Raw genomic sequence first — 16676 nt, 5'->3', positions numbered from 1 at the left:
TAGAAACCTTAGAATTTTGTGAGATCTAGTGGCTTTCACAATGACACACAGGAGTCTCACACTGTTGTACGTTCAGTCACATCTTAATAAAATTATGAATACTGCAGCGATCTGCTAATAGCTGCCATGGGGTACAGGGATTTCAATTTTGCAATAGTGGGTCCTGATAAATGTTTAAAGTGACAGACAAAGGCCCTAGTAGAGCTGAAGGGGAATGAAAAGTTGCAGCACCACTTGCGAAAAAGGATCAGCTTCATAGTCTAATGCTACTGGAGGTTGCTATTGGAGGCAAAGGACACAAAAGATACATTCCTCACTTAAAGGCATTCTTTATTCATTTTTTTTATATATACAATATTATTTTTAATCTGTAAAAAGTACATATGCAGGATTCCAGAATTGAGGCAGCCAGAAGGTTCCCATGTCAGAAGATAGACTCTTGCCCTTTTATTGTTTCGGAGGAAAAAACAATCTGTCAATTTTAGACAAAGGAAGAATAAAGGCAGAATGCAAAACCAACTTCCACAAAGCAATTAGGATTAACGGCAGAAATCTGAGTATAACAGGTCAGGCTGCCTCCTTCCAGTCGGGTGGTTCCCAACTTTTCTGGGCAATTACAGAGCGGTTTGTTAGAATGGGCTGAGAGCAGAAACAGCTAATGCTCATCATCTCTGCTACACTTGTATGTATATTAACTTGCAAAAGAGTTTGGGTTTCCTCTTAGTATGGCAACTAAAACTCCACTGAATTAGAATTGTGTTTCTCAAAATTAAAGGACTGAAAGAGGAGTGTCATATCAGGGTAAACATATCTCTGAACTACCATGTGAATCAACAGCTTGCTTTCATTTTTCTCCAGTAACAAGCCTGTTTCTAAATTGTTCCTTAAAAAACATGAACTAGACTTACTAATGTAGATAACTGATTTGATTTGATAAGAATCTGTTACTACAGCCCTGAGATGGAAATTGCCTCAGTTTTCTGTGTATGCCAAATTACATTGTTAATCTTTGTGGTTAATGCTATTAACCACTTCCTGTTCAAATGAGGGGAGTCACATTATGAAGATTTACAGTATCGTTTCCTCAGTGTCAGAGGAGAGGATCCTAAAGGACATCCAGACAGAGTTTTGCTTAGCTATAAATCAAGACAGGATAGATATTTAATCTTAAAGAATGGTGCTGTGAGGAGAGAGTGATTTCACTTTTCAAAACTCTGGAGACTCAATATTCAAGTCCTGTAAAATATCAGGTGAGAATATGTCAATAAATGGGAGGTAGAAGAGACATCCACAAATTTGGAGTAGGGAGCCAAAGCAGCCTCAAAGATGTGAATGACTCAGGGAACTACACTATTTGGTTTTCCCATTACTCACTCCAGGATGCTTACAATCTTGCATGTTCTTTTTAAGAATTTAATTTTAAGGACCATATTGTGCAGCAAAATGAACACCCATAATATTATTAAAGGGTTTTGTTTTTAATCAGAGGACAAAGCTAAGAAGTTGACTTCTTGACTGCAGGATACACACAGCTCCAAGTTGGTCAATGGAAGCTGCAGGAATCTGGCTTCTTTGAAAAGTCAAACTGTAAGTGTTAGAAAAAACTTTACTGCTAGCAGATCCTGACCAACAGGCAAGCTTGAGGCTTGGATTAGGAAAAAAACTACACATTCTTGTTTTGAATGCATGCAAAAAGAAAAAAGACAACTCTGGAATATCCAGGCTCTTGCACAAATCCACTGTGCTAAAAATGTACATGATTTTCTGTTCTTTATTTTGTCCTGTAAGAGGAGAGAGTACTGTAGAAATTGCTAAAATGCAACAGCTACCTAAAGAATTTGAGGACTGTTTTGTTACAGAATACAGTGCAAGACTTGGAAACAACTAAGACTAAAAAGTCATCTTGTGCTTAAATTCACACTCTGTCTTCGCGAAAGTATGTAAGACAGCAGCAACAGAATGAAAATGACAATATTCTACTGTACCTTATATACCCAGAGGGAAAAGAGTCTGAGCTTCAGGTTGTACGTAACTCCTTTCTGCAGATCCAAACCTACCTCTTTGTGAAAGGCTGAGAAAGAGTGTATTTCACTGCAGTCAGAAGCATCAATATCCATGCTTCGTTACCACATACACCTTGCTCAGAAGGCATTACCTCCAAACTCAGCTTACTCTAGGATATCTCAGGACGCTGGCATTCATGAATGACACAGCAATTAGTCCACATAATGCATTATTATTGATACAGACTTTGCACATCAGTAACTGCTGGAGGAAAAAGATGGTTTGCATTTTAAACAGTGATAGGGTAGAGACTGACAAACATTGGGTAGCTTGGTAATGAGAAACAAGTGTCCTTTATTTGGTACCTGCTGCTTGTCTACACAAAGAAGAAATAGCTGTACTATACATCTGCACTGAGAAAAATACCATTCCATCACCATGAAATGGCTTCGGTCCTTAATTCAAGCATTCTTGTGGCAGTGAATTAATCCACTGGGATTCATGGAAAATTTTGAATGGTTGTTCTATACTTCAAAACAGGTGGCTGGGAGAGCAACGATGAGCACAAGTTTGCTGTTTCTGTTTCTGGGACTCCAGAACTCTGTTCTTTACCTTTCTCTGAGCAGACTGGCAGCCATTCTGACTTGCATTTATCAATAAGCATAGGGATGGGCTGTTTTTTTTTCTTTTTTTTTTAACTGAAGAGTCTGTTTTTCCTCATTCTCTTTTGTACTCTGAGAGATTTAGGAGGAAAAAAGCAATCAAGTGCAGTTGTAAACTAATAACAGTTCTCACAGGATGGGAAAAACTCAATTTGAAAACACAATGTTTCTGAACCTTAAAATGGAAAATGATTAGCTCTTCAGTAAGTCATTGAATACCAATTAGAAAAATAAATTAATGTGGGACAAGTAAGAAGAATCCATTTATTAAGCTAATTCTAAGTAAACAATTACTTGAATCAGGGTTATCTAGTATATGAATTATTTTATCAGTTCTCAAATTATTTTAAACTTCTGCTGTAAATTACCGTAACTAAGCTATTAATATTAAGGTGATAAAAAGGTGGCACTGGAGTGTTTTCCAAACTTTCTGTCTTCCTACTGTTAATCTAAAGTAACAGTCTGGAGAAAAGCATCTAATAAAATTTTTTTAGAGCATGTATATCCAAACTGACATGCCAAGTGATGATTTTTATGCATAAAGTAATATCAAAGCGGACTGAAGCAAAATTTTATCCATGAAATCCCACTTTAATGCAGAGACAGATTTTCTCAATTGTGCATACGATTTGCACCCACACAAATTATATATGAAGGTGAGAAAAACATTTATATATAAAACTTCATTTATAAACATTTTCAGGAGAGAAGGGAGGACAGAGCTGTTGTAGCACTCAGTGCCTTTGGATGTGATGCTGTACTGCTGTAGCTCAATCAAGAGAGTTCTTCCACTGACTTTTAATACGAAAATACAATCAAGATTTTTAAAAGACTCAACTTGTGCATGAATTAGGAGGGAGAGAAGCACCTCAGTTATCTTGCAGCAAAAGGGGGAGGCACCATGGCGAAAGGATCTGTGAACTGTAAAGGGGAATAAAAAGAGCCATTTGAGTGGCAAGGATTCTGGAACAATGATAAAGAAGAGATGAAAATATACTTAGAAAAAATAAACTTCTTTTAATAAATAAAAATTGTATGTGAAGACTGAACCAGTCTACACTTACTGTCTGGCCTAATCTCAAACTGTTTGGACTACCCGAGCCTAACAGTACCCAGCAAAAACACATGCAGATAACACAGCATCTCATTTCTCATCAACTAATGGAAGAAGGGACTTGATAGCTTCTTTTTGCCACTCATATGTAAGAGATGTTATGTTGTTTCCATAGAAAATCATGTTTACTTTGCACTGAAGCAGATGGTCACCCAGATGAAAAAGAGTTTTGTAAACGAAATGAAATGCTGTTTTGAGTTTCTGTCATACACAGAAGTAAAATAAATCAAGATTTCAAATCTGCAAAGAACATTCTCTGGATAGTATCCAAAGAATGAAAGATAACTCTTAGGAAAAATCCAGATTGTATGGACTAACATAAAGCAACAAAACAAACTCCTGTTGACTAGCTCAAAGGAAGCATTTCTAACCACGATATGTTATATTCTGTCAAATACACCATGAGAAAATGTTTTTGTCATGTCATCATCTCTTGTTCAACAAACAGGACAAATAAGAGAATGTGGACTTCCCAAGTGAAAGGATTTGTGAGGAAAGGAGGTGTAGATTCTTTCCTACCCCCGTGATATGCTCCACACTGTGACTGTAGCTTGCCAAATGATCTAAGCCCACGATGCTGCCAGTGAACTACAAATCAAATGCTTATTAATTGTTTTCTGGGTGTGAGCATGCATACAGATCTTTAGGCATTATTTTAAAAAGGGACAATGAAGAGACATCAGTTTTAGAGTCCTCGAGAATGGCTGCCAGTCTGGGCAAACTGATGCTGATTAGAAAGTTCAGACAGGTACAGGAAAAAAAAATCAAATCCTGATGCTGCTGGTGCAGTGATGCTGCTTTTTATTGTTGCTTTGTTCATGTCATCCTCAAACAAAAATAAGAAAGAAAAAAAAAAGCATTTGGAACCCACCCCATCTGAAGAGGTGACTGGTGCGTTGTTTCTTGCAATAGCCAACAGCAGCAGCAACTAGTTCCTGTCTCTGGACAGGAAAGGCTCTTCTTCCTTATGCTGCTGTATTTATATTAAATAGCAGACTCCAATTCTTGCTAGAGTTCAAAGCGCAGGTCTCTGTCCTGTAAATACCACACTAGAGTGTTTTGGTCATGTATAAAATGGAACTTTTTTTCAGTTTTACTTAGCTATATGTTGAAGAGCTTTGTTTCTCACTCCAGTACTTCACTCAGTTGTTCAGACTTATCAAGCGTCTGTCTCCTCTCCGGCTTGAAGTCTCAAGTGGTCCATGTAAACAAAACAGCTGAAAACAGTCTCTCTTCCTCTTCTTAGAGCTGTTTTTATCGATAAGCAGGATTTCCTGACAGTGTGGTGTTGGCTAAATGTAAAACGGGCAGAGGATGAGCTTCTGTGTTAAAAACCCAATTGTCTAAAGGTAGAAGGTCATCATTGGAGAAAAGCAGATACAAATACCTGAATATCAAGACAGAGAGGAAAAATGATGAGTATTAAAGGAAAGCAACACACAGGGTGGGGCAACATACCAACTTCAGCTCCCATCAATCAACAGCTAAAGCTATAAATAAGCTACTTACTTCCAATTTTTTTATAGCACTTCCCTAAAAAACCCACACTGTGTTCCCTGTTATAATGATCTGAAGTATCATTTTTATCCTGATCAAGCCCTTCAATGAAAAGTTGTTATGGAGACAGCATGTTAATCTTTCCAAGTAATTTTTTCTGTTTTTCAAGACTCTAGAATTATAGTGTAACAGAAACATCAAGACACCAAGTACAAGGATTTTAGTGACAGGGAAGTGGCAGAGAGTTGGCAAAAACCTGTTCTTAGTGGAGTAAACCCATTTGAAAATAGTCAATTCTCTTTAATCCAGAGTAAAGATTCAGAGGAAGCACAAGAGAAGCCACTAAGCTTGACAAGATATATGGCTTGTTATCACCATGCTGGGAGCTGGTTCAATTTCTGATGGGAAGAAATGAGCCAATGTATTGAGCAGAGAGGATTAGCAGAGAGGATTCATAAATGTTACTCATTATAGATGAAATGAAGCATATAACAAAGTTAAGGTTTCTGGACACACATGTAAAATGAGCATTTCTTGATTCTTATTTCTTAATGCACACTTTTGAATGTGTTTATGCTGTTCTTTGAAAGGAGATGTTTGCAAGAGGAATCTTAGTCAAGGCTTCAAACACAATTGGTAAAATTCAAAAGGCATTTCTCTTGCTCCAGAATACCTGACTGTGGGAGTGCTGGCATAAAATTATGGGTCTACAGGACCTCTGAGCTCCTGCTTCAACTTGGTTTCTGCTGTCTATAAAAGCATGTGACAAGCAGTGTCATTCCAATTAGTAGGCTCTAACGTGCACATGCATTGCTCTATCTTTACTCTGCTGATGCTGCTGTTATTTAACTTTCTCTGAACTGCAGACTTGAGTCAGTGTAGCTCTACTTTTTCTTAATTTCTTCACCAAGTAACTGCTTGCAGATAAAAATTAGTTACTGAGCTTTGTTTTGTCTCATACTTCTGACCTCTTTCTTTACATTTTTTCTTCTTCCTCATAGCATCACACATTTCTTTTCCTCATTACTGCTTCTTTGCTTTCTCCTGCCACTCTCTTCTCACCATAGCAGCACCACTATCTTACATCTTACTCAAATTCACCTTCCTCATTGATTCAAACTTTTGCTTTGATTAACCCAAGTGAGCTATTTCTACATCTTGTTCCTTCCTGCTTATGTCTTGCCTCATACTGCACACAATCTCACAATTTACCCTGAGTATCTTATCTTTGATTAATCAGTGATCTGAGTAGCAATAATACATATTTTGGGGAGACGTAAACTTTTTGAGGGGAGTGAAGATGCAGAATTTACTATCAATATAGGAAAAGATCACAGGGGACATTCTGTAACACACACTTTTACATCCCTCTTCTGAAGGATATCTTCATTGCTTTCTTAGCAACAAACCCAGCCTTCCTGTCTTTATTTTCACAGCCCTTTGATCTATCTTGCTCTCATGTCCTCTATTTTATTTCAAGATGATATCAGTTCCTGGCTTGGCTATGCTCATTCCATCAGCTTCAAAGAACTTCTCTCCAGCTCTCCAACAAAACTTCATTTTGCTCCACAACTGGAAAATGATCCAGACCAAACGCTAGTAAACCATTTTTGAGCTACTCCTCAGAATGACCTTCTATTATAATACTGGCACTACAGTATATCCACATACTGTGTGATCAGTCAGTGAGTTTTAAGATCACCTTGAGATCATTTAAGATCTAGACAGATTCTGGCAATAGTGCAACAGTCATTCCTGTCACCATACAAGTCCCACAGGAGCAGCCTTCATTCTCTGATTTGGCTTTTATAGGGAAATGTATCATACCAAATCAGCTCCCTGGGAGGTATTGCTTCTCTGACTATCTGTTTGATACTGCTGCCTCTCTCTTTGGAAGTATAGCTTTTCAGCTCCAGAAAACAAATTCAGAGGAATAAGTGAAATAAAATTAATGAAGATGGCATAGAAGGCAGCAGAGGCTGACTTACTTTGTTCAATAGTAACACTAGAAAACAAGATAGTGTGAATATTTGGGAGGAATCTAGAAAGGAGGCAATAGAAGGACAGAATTATCCAAATCCTCCCTTACACATAATGAACTCAGAGTCCCTCCTTGCCAGTAAAATATGTTGAGCTGCCTGGAGCAGGCACCAGCGCTGCTACTGTCAGGACCATATTTCTCCCCTTTGCATTTTGAGCTCCCAATAGCCAAAATTAATCTTTGGACATCAGTTGCAGCTAAAACATCAAAATCTGATATTGTAAACTCTTCTGCTGTATAGAAGAGCTGCCTATTTCTGAAAAACCTGTATGTGATGTTAAACTGCCAAATGGTTACAACAGTTTCCTCTTCATATCACTAGGCTGTAAAGATAGAAAGGGCATGTTAATGAATCTTAACAGCTGACAGGTTTGTGCAACAACGTACGTATCATCTCTTCCATCACATGCTGACAGAAAGCAGCACAGATATGGAAGTAGAAAAAATAACCAAGTCTCCTAACATCAGCCTTTAGCCTCATTCACACTGGCAACAGTGGCTTCTGTCCATGGCCTTAACTAAGTAAAATATTCTCCAAAAACCAATAAAGAAGGAAAAAAAGAGGTAAGGAATATAACAAATTCAGATGTTTCTCTTCTAGAATTGCACAATTCACAAAGAAAGAAAGGTAGTGGAAGACCAAATACTTGGAATGCTTCACCTTGAACAAAATATACAACAGAGTGCAATGGTCTCTAAAGGACAGACTAAATATATCCTACAGGTTTGACTAAATCGGAAATATTAAAAAGAATTTTAAATCAGAAGCATATAAAATCATAAAATTATTAAAATTGTATAAATAAACAATAAAAAATAATATATATTGCATAATAATAATAAAGATTTTAAAATAAAAGGCCTGATATGCTGGCTTACATTAAAAAAAATAGAAAAATCTGAAAAATATGTTGTGGGATGAACACATAGAAATCATCCAGAGGGCTTTTGTTCCATGCCTTTTTCCCCATTTACTCCCTTTTAATTCCAAAGGAAATTTGTTGGAAGGAGATAACATCTCTGTTGTAAAGCCAGAAATGAAACAGGTCTTCAAAACTAAAGCCCCCTCAACATAAGATGCTTGTATAGGAGACCCTATTTATATTTTCTTCTGGTAAATGGCCTGACCTAAGAGCCTGAGGTTGGAAAAAAAAAAAACAAACCACTGTGATAGACAACAGATTATCTGTTAAGCCCACATATTCTTCTAGACCTTAGACGTTAGCTTCTGCAGGATGATGCAAGAGTGAAGACAGCTTACTTCAAAGTTTCAGCAAGGAAAAAGCTCTGCTGTACGTCATCATATACAGGAGATGAGGAATAGACATCCTTGACCCCAGAAAAGCCACCGCTGACTCGGCAATACTTGTCAATGGCCTGTAAAGAGGAAGGATAAAACAAAAGGGAAATATTTTATTTGTAGAACAAAATTTGGAAACATGGAAGAATTAGGCTTGATCAACACAGGCTCATAAGAAACAAAAGGAGATAGCTCTTCCCATGCTGCATAACTCTGTTGTGAAGAGGAAGCTGTGGATGTTAAAAGTTTACGCTGACAAAAAAAAGGAGGGGGAGATAGGGGAGACTGGACAAATACAGATGTAAAACCTCTGTTAAAGACACCATATCTGGTAAACTGCTACAGGTAGTATGCTGGGGAAGAATACTTTCTTTCCTAGGTATTCACTGTTGATTGATATTGATGACATGACACGAACTCCGTAGACCTGTGGTCTGAGCTCAAATGGCTGTTCATATATAACACTGAGTAGATCACCCGTCAATCAACTAATGCAATCTACTACGAGGAGCACTGGAAATTACAAACATATCCATGGATTTTACAGCTGAAAGTCTGAAGAGCTGCAGGAACTCTGTGACTAGTGGTCTGTTGTAGGAATTCACTTAAAGCAGGGATAAAATACTGTACTCATCTTTGAGGACTGTTGATTTCATCTTATAAACTCTTCTAGTTCTTGCTTTCTCCCTGTATTTCCATCCCCTTCATGTGCTATTCTCTGTTTCCCCTTTATAAGGTTGAAACTCAAATCAGCTTGTGTGTTGGACTGCAGAGGAGCTCTTTATTTTTAAAGCATGCAGCCTAAATCCATAAACCAGGGAGAAAAGGGGCCAACAGACTTTCACCCTTTTGACCCTTTCCATGCAGAAAGGGTCCACTGGGTCCTGAATTCCCAAATCATCCATTATGCCCATAGGTTGGGAGCTAGTCAGATCCCACATACTACTGCAAAAAGCACAATGGAAGAGGGGATTGGAAAGAATGCATTAGCAACTCAGAGCCCTTCTTGTCTAAGCTTTCATCATTCTACCCACATGCACAATCTTAGGGCACACAAGGATCTTGGTTATCAGAACCAGTCCACAAACAATGACCCTGAAATGATTCACAGGTTATTTATGCTTCCCTGCTGCTTTGGCAGTTCCACCTCTGCAAACACCAACTCTTTTAGTAGATTCACGCAGGGATAGAAAAGGCACAGTGATGAAGGACTGTTTGGCTCAGGATGTCTGTCATTATCAACCACTGAACAAAGCTACCTGTAGTTCAGTAATCTATGATTTGGCCCATTAGTCTGCATGAAGTTTCTTGCTGCATGGTGCTTTAGGCCTGGAATTCTGTTAATTCTGATTTCTGCTAGTTATACTCAACTGTATTTTGAATGATCTCTGTTTTTATGCAGAGAAAAATTCAGTCAAAATTAACTCTTCAAGGTCCTTGCTGAAGCCTCTGTACATAAGAAATACAGAGAAACAAAAGACAATTTCCTACTGGATACATGCATGAAAAATGCTGGTAGATACCATTGGTGAAATTAGAAGAAAAAATGAAAAGGCAAATAAGCAAAGTAGCTGGGACAGTAAGTCACAACACACCAGGTACTACAGCTAACTTCCTCCATGTACATATTCGTACTCTGTGGAGATGTAAGGTAGTGCACAGACCAAAGAATAACGCTTAGTGTACAAAGTTCATTTGAATTTCTGAAGATTGAGATCTTTAAAGAAGTCAGAAGAGAAGCTGGCAAAAGCATGTTACTGAAATGCCTGTGGCTCTGGAGCCTGAGCTGATGCCAAGAAAGGAACTGTCTTTTGTTGTAAAGTCTTCTCTATTTGCTTATCTCAAGTAGAGCTTTCTTGAAGTTTGGATGGAAACACTTTTTTTTTTTTTTTTTTTTTTTTTTTTGAAACTGAAGTCTAGAAGGAAGGGTCTGGATGAAATCATTTCAGATCTGATTATGGGAGCAGGCTAGGGGTGCACTAGGACTGTCCACATGTTGGGATGTGAGTTGATCTGATTTTCTCCAAAGTCTGGAAAAGTATATCTGACCTATCCTGACCAACAGTATTTCTAGCATACAGGATCTGGTCCTGCAGATGTCTCACTGGTCAGCTACTCAGCATCCCTCACACTGTGTGCCACAGCACAGGCAGAATAACTCTGCTAGTGATTGTGGCCAGATGAAAAGAAGGAAAATATGCTACCACTGTTAGGACATTGTTCCTCTTTTTCCTAAAGAATTGACTTCCTCAGTCAGTGTAAGAGACATGACTCACTTATTCTGGAGACTGCAGATGAGGTATAGCACTGAGATGCTGCTCTATGCTAGAGGTTTCATGCTCACATAACTGAGAAGTGCAACACAGGTGAAGCTAGCAGCCCTAGAACTCTTAAGAAAGAAAGAGCATGACTGGCATAGATCTTTCCCCCCACCTTGTAATCACCAAGCAGTCTTATATCTTCAGAAATTTCTCCTTGGGGAGACAGACTCAAGCTAGACTGGAGTTGAAAATAGGCAGAGGATTTATCCTAACTGATCAGCGATCTAGACACTCCAGGTGGTAATGAACAGTAGAGGAAAAATCCTACTGAGAGACTGCAGTATAGCTATTCATGCAAGTACAGATAAATAAATATGCCTTTGTTTCAGAGTTGTACAGAATTTTAGACACTGTCTGAAAAGTCTGGCGCTGTAGGCAAGCTACTTAAAAGATGTTTGAAAGATGTAGCATTTCATCTGCATACAAACATTCAAAATACTTGATGCAGAGGCATTTGATTCACCATCTGGCTACTCTTTAACCAAGAGCTGTATACTTGTTTCCTTGACCAAATGATGTTCATTTTTATTGTACCACAGAATACAGGAAGTCCTAGAGGACTGCAAGGGGATTAAGGTAGTGTTAATATTAAGAAGCACTGGCAGGTTGATTGGATAATTTTAGGCTAGCATGCTTGATATCAGTCCCAGACAGCTATGGGAACATTTACATATAAGAAGAATATAGAAGAATAAGAAATTAACACCAAACAGTACGGTTTCATAGAAAAAAAGGTCTTGTTAGCAAGTTTGTTTTCATTCTTTGAGAAGAGACACAAATTGGTAGATAAAGGTAACTGCAGAGGTGTAATAAACTTAAAAGTTTCTAAAGCAATTGACACGGTACCATAAGACATTCTGATAAGAAAAAACAGCAGTATACCACATCAATATTGTTATTTCAATTTAAAACTGCCTGATAGTGCTCTAAAAAGGAATTGGCAATGTAAAATCATCACTGAATACAGCTGCTTCTCACAGAGATCCACAGGGAGTGGTCCTAAGCCCTGTACAATTCAAAGTTTTATCAACCATTGCAATGATGTGCACAAAAATGACACAAAACCAGGTGAATAGCTAATCATATTAGTCAGTGTGATCTAGTGGTTATCTAATGGTAACAATGGTAACTGAGGTCCCAACAAAATAACTTTCATACAACCAGGTACAAAACCCTAAATCAGGGAATAAAGGATTTGTAACTACAGAGCAAGATTAGCCTGGAAGGTAGAGACAGGTAAAAATTCAGTGGCTATAACAAACAACACAGTATGAGTTCCTGCTAGAATGCAGGCACACGCATAGGGATAGTGAACAGTAGCAGGGATATAGTTTTACTTTTGCACAAGGCTGTGGGAAAAGTCAAGATTGGAATGCATCATTCTAGAAATTATTTTTCAAAAATAATCCTTTTCACTAAAAAAGGAAAAAATCCTTTTGAAGGTTGATGAAGAACTGAGGTAGGTGCAGACATTTGGAGAAAATGCTTTACAGTGGAAGTACAATTTGTTTAGTATCTTAAAAAGACTGAGTTGTAAGTTTATTACAATCTACAAAATCTCTTTGGGAAGAAAACACGGGTAATAAAAACCATTTTAATTTGGTATAGGAAGTCATAGCAAAGTAGTAGTTGACAGTAAAACTGTCCAGTAAAACTGGACAAATTCAAATGGGAAATAAAGTACACATTTTTACCACTGCAGGTAATCACAGAATCACAGAATATTTGGTGTTGGAAGGGACCTCTAGAGGGATCTCAAGCAGGGTCACACAGCAGGGTGCCCAGGACTGTGTCCAGTCAGGTTTTGAGTATCTCCAAGGATGGAGGCACCACAACCTCTCTGGGTACTTTGTTCCAGTGTTCAACTACTTAAGTTCAGATGGAATTTGCTGTGTTTCAATTTGTGCCTGCTGCTTCTTGTCCTGTCACTGGGTACTACTGATAAGAGTCTGGCTCAATCTTCTTTACACCCTTGCAAGGTTTATAAACATTGATAAGGTCCCCTAAGCCTTCTCTTCTCCAGGCTAAACAGTGCCAGCTCTCTCAAGCCTCTTTTCATTATGAGAGCTGTTGCAGTCCCTTAATCATTTTTGTGGCCTTTTGCTGGACTCGCTCCAGTAGAATCATAGAATCAGTAAGGTTGGGAGATCATCTAGTCCAACCCCCTAGTCACCTAGAGCATGTTAGACAGGGTTGCATCCAGGCGGGCCTTGAATATCTCCATAGAAGGAGACTCGTTTCACGTCTTGTATTGGGGAGCCCAGAACTGGACAGAGTACTCCAGATCTGTCATCACCAGTGCTGAGTAGAGGGGAAGGATCCCCTCCCTTGACCTGCTAGCAATGCTCATCCTAATGCAAATCAGGATACCAGAGACCTTCTTTGCCATGCAGCACATTGCTGGCCCATGTTTAGCTTGTCCACCAGAATCCCAGGTCCTTCTCTGCAAAGGTGCTCTTGAGCTAGTTGGCCCCCAACCTGTACCAATGCATAGGGTTATTCCTCTCCAGGTCTCCAACTTTCCTTTGCTGAATTTCAAGAGATTCCCCACTGCCCATTTCTCAAACCTGCTGAGAGTCTTCTGAATAGCAGCACAACCATTTGGTGCATCAGCACTTCTCCTAGCTTTGTATCATCAACGAACTTGCTGAGGGTACCCGTTTGCCACATCATCCAGGTCATTAACGAAAAGGTTAAGTAACACTGGTCTCAGTACTGACTCCTGGGGAACACTACTAGTGACTGGCCTCCAGCTGGATTTTGTGCCACTGATCAAAACCCTTTGAGCCCAGCAGTTCAGTCAGTTTTCAGTCCACCTCACTAACCACTGATCTAGCCCACACTTCATCAGCTTGTCTGTGAGGACAGCATAAGAGACAAGTGTCAAATGTCTTCCTAAAGTCAAGGCAAATGACATCCACTGCTCTCCCCTCACCCACCAAGCCAGTCATCTCATCATAGAAGGCTATCAGGTTGGTTAAGCACAATTTCCCCTTCATAAATCCATGCTGATTTCTCTCAAGCACCTTCACACACTTCGTGTGTCTCAAAATACTATCTAGGATTAGTTGCTCCATCACCTTACAGGGATCAAAGGGATGCCGACTGGCCGGCAGTTCCCTGGATCTCCCTTCTTGCCCTTCTTAAAGACATGGGTAAGATTTGCTCTCTTCCAGTCCTCTGGAATCTCTCCTGATCACCATCACCTTTTGAAGATAATTGGGACCCTGGACCCTGGCCAGCTCCCTCAGCACTTGTGTACATACAGTTCAAGTGATCCTCCTCCACTATGGGTAAATCTTTATTGCTCCAGCATTTCCCACTTGCCTTTGGGGCCCAGGATTCCTGAGGGTCGGTCTTACCAATAAAAACTGAGGTGAAGAAGGCATTTTCTCTCTTTGTCACCAAGCTCTCTGCATCATTTGGCAGTGGGCCCACACTTTCCCAGCCTTCCTTTGGCTGTTTATGTACTTACAGAAGACTTTCTTGTTGCCTTTCACATCCCTTGCCAGTTTCAAGTGATAGCCTTTAGCCCTCCTAATCTCATCCCTGCACGCTCACAGAGTGCCTCTTTATTCCCCCTGGACTACCTGTTCCTGCTTCTAACCATAATATTTCCTCTGTGTTATGTTTGAGTTTAGTCACAAGCCCCTTGTTCATCTATGCAGGCCTCCTGCCACCTTTGCTTGATTTCCTGTTTGTTGGGATGGACTATTCTTGAGCTTGGAAGAGGTGATCCTTGAACATAAATCAATTAAATAATGAACAAACTACCAAAAGAAATGGGTATGTTGGATAAAGAAACTCTTTATTGAGGAAAAACATAGAAAAAGAACTCTGTAAAGACAGAGAGGGTTAAGAATATGGGCTGTTTAATTTACACTACTCCCACAGAAGTTGATGATAGGATAAAATAAAATAAAATCCTACCCACATACAGGAAAAGTTGGGGGCTGGGGGGAAGTGTTTGGTTTGAAAGCATTAATGGGGAACAGGATATAAAGACAGGTGGAAAAAACTGAACCAAACACTGTTCAAAAACATACTCTGCAGTACAACTAAGAAACAAATCCTGGTCTGAAAAACTTACATTTGTGCATTCTTCAGTCTAGTACATAGATCCCTAATATCAGCTAGATCATCTAGCAAGAGAGCAAGAGTTTCTGACAGGAGCTAGTATTAGGTTAGCAAGCATTAACAGTATGCATGGTGGTTAACAGTGGTTACTAAATCCACTACTTTTCATATTTGATATTTTCAAGATAGCAATAATGGATTCCAAAGTACACTTGTAGGAGAGGGAGAACCTCTGCCAAACAACAATTAATTGATTTAAAAATATATAAAAAAACTTGTATGATCTACAAGGCAAAATCTTAACCAAGACTAAGACATCATCTTGTAACATTCGGATTTTTCTACACAACAGTAACTGCCCTATGGAAAGGGTAGATGAGATGAACTAAATGTTCTGGACTTGGAACAGGAAGCCTGCCTTAATTATCTTCACTATGATCAACATAAATTTCTCAAGAGATCTCTTCTGGTTCCAAGAACTTTTTCTGGGTCTCTTGCCTCTGGAGCTAAACTGAGCACCCTGGTTTTGGCCCACAAAATAAATTTCCTCCAAGCTCTCGTCCTCCTCTTCCCTTGTTCTTCCCTCATCTCATTTGCCTGTCTGTGGTAAAAAAAAGATCATTAGTGTCTTGTTATCTTTACTGCTTATTCTCAACTCCAAAAGTGCTTGAGTTACATTATGAAAAACTGCTGGATCTACAGCTGGGAAGTGGAGGAGTTGCAGTGGTCCCTTGCCTGCTCAGATCTTGAAGAGGAGCAGAAACCTGCCTGGCCCACAAAATAGTTTTGCATGGCCTTACTACAGACCAGCAGGTGGAAGCAGTGAGACGCATGAGACCTCAAAAGGTTCACAGTTCAGTCCTAGGAAGCATTGAAAATGGGAAATCTTTCTGAGATTACATATAATTATGATTATAATAGTATATTTCAACATGAAAATGAAGTCTAATTATTCACATGGCCTATAATCTGTAAATATCAGGCAAAGGAGCTATCCATCTATGTACAAAGGATGAATGAAGGAAAGTCAAGATTACAGATCTGTGTTAAAGGGTCTACAATGAATCTGAGCTTCCGTAGACCAGTACAAGCATTTCCAACATGAAAAGCTCAAGAGCATTTTTACACTCAGGAACTTGATTCAAATATATAACGACCAGATATAAAACCACCAGAGCAACTATACAGAAGAGCAATAACCTCTCAAATGTCCTAGTAACATTTTTTTTAATTCTGCCCTACGTATGCTTATTTATTTACTTCCCTTTATGCCTTTCATGGTCTAATTGCTGGGATGCTATATTTTTTTCATTAGAATTAAGTAAACTGAGTCTAAACTGCCTGGCAAATTTTTCCTTACAGTGACACAACTAGGATAAGCAAAAGTGAGCATACCAATGCATATATGTAAGCATATACTATTTTGTCTTGCAAATTAAGACTAGTTGTCCCACTAATTGTGTTTCAGCAGCAAACACGGTGACAACCTAATGGCAAGGCCTTTTAACCTACACTGAGTGCTAAAACACATGCTTAACCAAAGTTATTAAAATTTCCCTTCATTTCCCAGGATAAATTACCTTTTCTGTGGGCTGTGGACTACTGATTACAGTAGAAGCCATGACTAGTGGTTATTTCCAGGCCTGAACTCATCAGCTGT

General features: G+C 39.0%; 1 protein-coding gene across 2 annotated transcripts in view; it reads right to left on the bottom strand.

The window, feature by feature from the left end:
* Positions 1 to 313: 313 nt before the first annotated feature.
* Positions 314 to 16676, bottom strand: part of MAN1A2 (mannosidase alpha class 1A member 2) — a 159195-nt gene continuing 142832 nt past the window's right edge. The window contains exons 13-14 of one of the 2 annotated variants that reach the window (XM_062594492.1): positions 8580 to 8695; positions 314 to 5167 (exon numbers count right to left, since the gene is read on the bottom strand). In XM_062594492.1, the coding sequence (XP_062450476.1) occupies positions 5035 to 5167; positions 8580 to 8695 (249 nt within the window). In that variant the 3' untranslated portion in view covers positions 314 to 5034. Of the gene's footprint in view, positions 5168 to 8579; positions 8696 to 14726; positions 15618 to 16676 lie in introns of those variants that run through there. The other variant, XM_062594501.1, reaches the window with a different exon arrangement.

This window comes from Rhea pennata, chromosome 1 (genome assembly GCF_028389875.1).
Source record: "Rhea pennata isolate bPtePen1 chromosome 1, bPtePen1.pri, whole genome shotgun sequence".
NCBI classification, from domain to species: Eukaryota; Metazoa; Chordata; class Aves; order Rheiformes; family Rheidae; genus Rhea; species Rhea pennata.
Note: the sequence above shows the minus strand (reverse complement) of the source record. Positions and strands in the feature narration are given on the sequence as shown.